This window comes from Octopus bimaculoides, chromosome 28 (assembly GCF_046866305.1).
Source record: "Octopus bimaculoides isolate indiv1 chromosome 28, ASM4686630v1, whole genome shotgun sequence".
Classification (NCBI taxonomy): Eukaryota; Metazoa; Mollusca; class Cephalopoda; order Octopoda; family Octopodidae; genus Octopus; species Octopus bimaculoides.
The window spans coordinates 14,330,407-14,332,906 of record NC_142955.1 but is presented as its reverse complement, the minus strand read 5'-3'; the positions used below and the strand labels follow the sequence as shown (position 1 = coordinate 14,332,906).

At 32.8% G+C, this 2,500-nt stretch overlaps 1 protein-coding gene across 1 annotated transcript in view; it reads left to right on the top strand.

The window, feature by feature from the left end:
• The window catches only part of LOC106877330 (uncharacterized), a 65,387-nt gene that overhangs the window by 3,107 nt on the left and 59,780 nt on the right, over positions 1 to 2,500 (top strand). The window contains exons 2-3 of the mRNA XM_089344379.1: positions 1,111 to 1,167; positions 2,343 to 2,500. The exon at positions 2,343 to 2,500 is cut by the window's right edge and continues 3 nt beyond it. Coding sequence (XP_089200505.1) covers positions 1,111 to 1,167; positions 2,343 to 2,500 — 215 coding nt within the window. The remainder of the gene's footprint in view (positions 1 to 1,110; positions 1,168 to 2,342) is intronic.

Sequence of the window (2,500 nt, the reverse complement as noted above, 5' to 3'; positions counted from 1 at the left end):
CTGTTAAAATGAGATGTCAGTGTTATTTTCATTTTTGCGTAATTTAGACGACAGTTTATTCACCGCACACACACATACATACATACATATATATGTACATATATGTACATATATATACATAAATACACACATATATATACATACGTATATATATGAATTCAATAATAAGACGAATTCTTTTACAAGAATTTATCAAGTAGCTAGCGTGAAAAAACCTCATAAGGGAAAAAATCCATCATTTATTCCCGAAATATATATTTATATTTATATAAGGGCATTACTATATAATAACGCCTCACGCCATGAGGGACTCTAAGGTCAGACTACTATAAAAAGCATCGAGGGATAGTTGCATTTCCTCGCATTCGGTAAAAATGTGCTTTTTATAGTAGTCTGACCTTAGAGTCCCTCATGGCGTGAGGCGTTATTATATAGTAATGCCCTTATATAAATATAAATACATATATATATATGTATATATATATATATATATATATATATATATATATATATATATATATATATATATATATATATAAGATAATAAGAGTGAAAAAACTACAGAAGGCTTGTGTTACTAAATATATACTTTAACCAAGTAACACAAGCCTTCTGTAGTTTTTTCACTCTTATTATCTTTTATACATCCAACCACGTGCTTTCACATACCAACTTTCTCACACACACACACACACATATATATATATATATATATATATATATATATATATATATATATATATATATATATATATATATATATATACATATACATATATGTATGTGTGTGTGTATGTATGTATGTATGTATGTTTGTATGCATGTATGTGTGTGCATGTTGGTATCCTAAGAAATTAAAATCTTTGAGAGGAAGGTGAAATATTTCGTTTTCAGGAAGGGTTTTTTTAACACAATATTTACACACTATTATTTATAACTTGATCTGCTTCAAGTTTCAATGTTCCAAAAAGAAATCGTTTCGTATGCATAAACACACACACGCACACACACACACACACACACACACACACACGCACGCACACACACACACACACACGTTATGTTTGCATAGTATTTCTGTATAGTATTTCTCTTCTCTTCTCCCAACAGGAATCATCAAGAGAAACAACGGCAACCAGGAACAGATGTGTGCAAGTAACTGTTTCGGTAATGTTGCTGCCTTATTCTTCAACCACTTCCTCTTTCTTCCTCCTCTTCCTCTCCCCCTTTTTCTTTTATCTTTTGTTTTCCAATTGCTTCATTCATTAGACTGCGACCATTCTGGAGCACTTCCCCAGCAACACCCACACACACACATATATATATATATATATATATATGTATATATATATATATATATATATATATATATATATATATATATATATATGTATATATATATATATATATATATATATATATATATATATATATATATATATATATATATATATATATATATATATGTATGTATGTATGTATATATATACTCTTTTACTATTTTACTCGTTTCAGTCTTTTGACTGTGGCCATGCTGGAGCACCGCCTTTAGTCGAGCAAATCGACCCCAGGACTTATTCTTTGGAAGCCTAGTACTTATTCTATCGGTCTCTTTTGCCGAACCGCTAAGTTACGGGGACATAAACACACCAGCATCGGTTGTCAAACAATGTTGGGGGGACAAACACAGACATACAAACACATACACACATACATATATATATATATACATATATACGACAGGCTTCTTTCAGTTTCCGTCTACCAAATCCACTCACAAGGCTTTGGTCGGCCCGAGGCTATAGTAGAAGACACTTGCCCAAGATGCCACGCAGTGGGACTGAACCCGGGACCATGTGGTTGGTAAGCAAGCTACTTACCACACAGCCACTCCTAGATAGATAGATAGATGTTGTTGTGAGATTTTTCTTTTGCAGGGAAAAGCTGTCAGAGAAGAAAAAATGAAAAACAGCAGGCTTTTATATAGACTTAAAGTTTTAAAAACAATTAAAAAATTCTTGTTGGAATTACAACTAAGTTTGCCTTCCAACCACACAGTACAGAGTTCTACTATAGCCTCGGGCCAACCAAAGCCTTGTGAGTGGATTTAGTAGACGGAAACTGAAAGAAACCCATTGTATATATGTATATGTGTGTGTACGTATATATATGTATATATAAATATATATGTGTGTGTGCGTGTGTGTGTATAGAGAGGGAGGGGGAGAAAGCGATGGAGAAAGAATAGGGACAGAGAAAGTTAGCTTGCTAACTTAGATAGATATAGATATACATACGTATGTACATGTATAAAAGTATATCATGCATTTATGTTTTTACAGGAACTCGAAAATTCAATTATGAAGTTGGTTCTTCCTATGAATATGATTACAATGCACAGACCACGACGAAGATGAATGGAGCGTCCCATGATGGAGCCAGCTTATCGTTGAATGCCAGAGTCGTATTTGAACCTGTGACAAAATGTGACATGGTCATG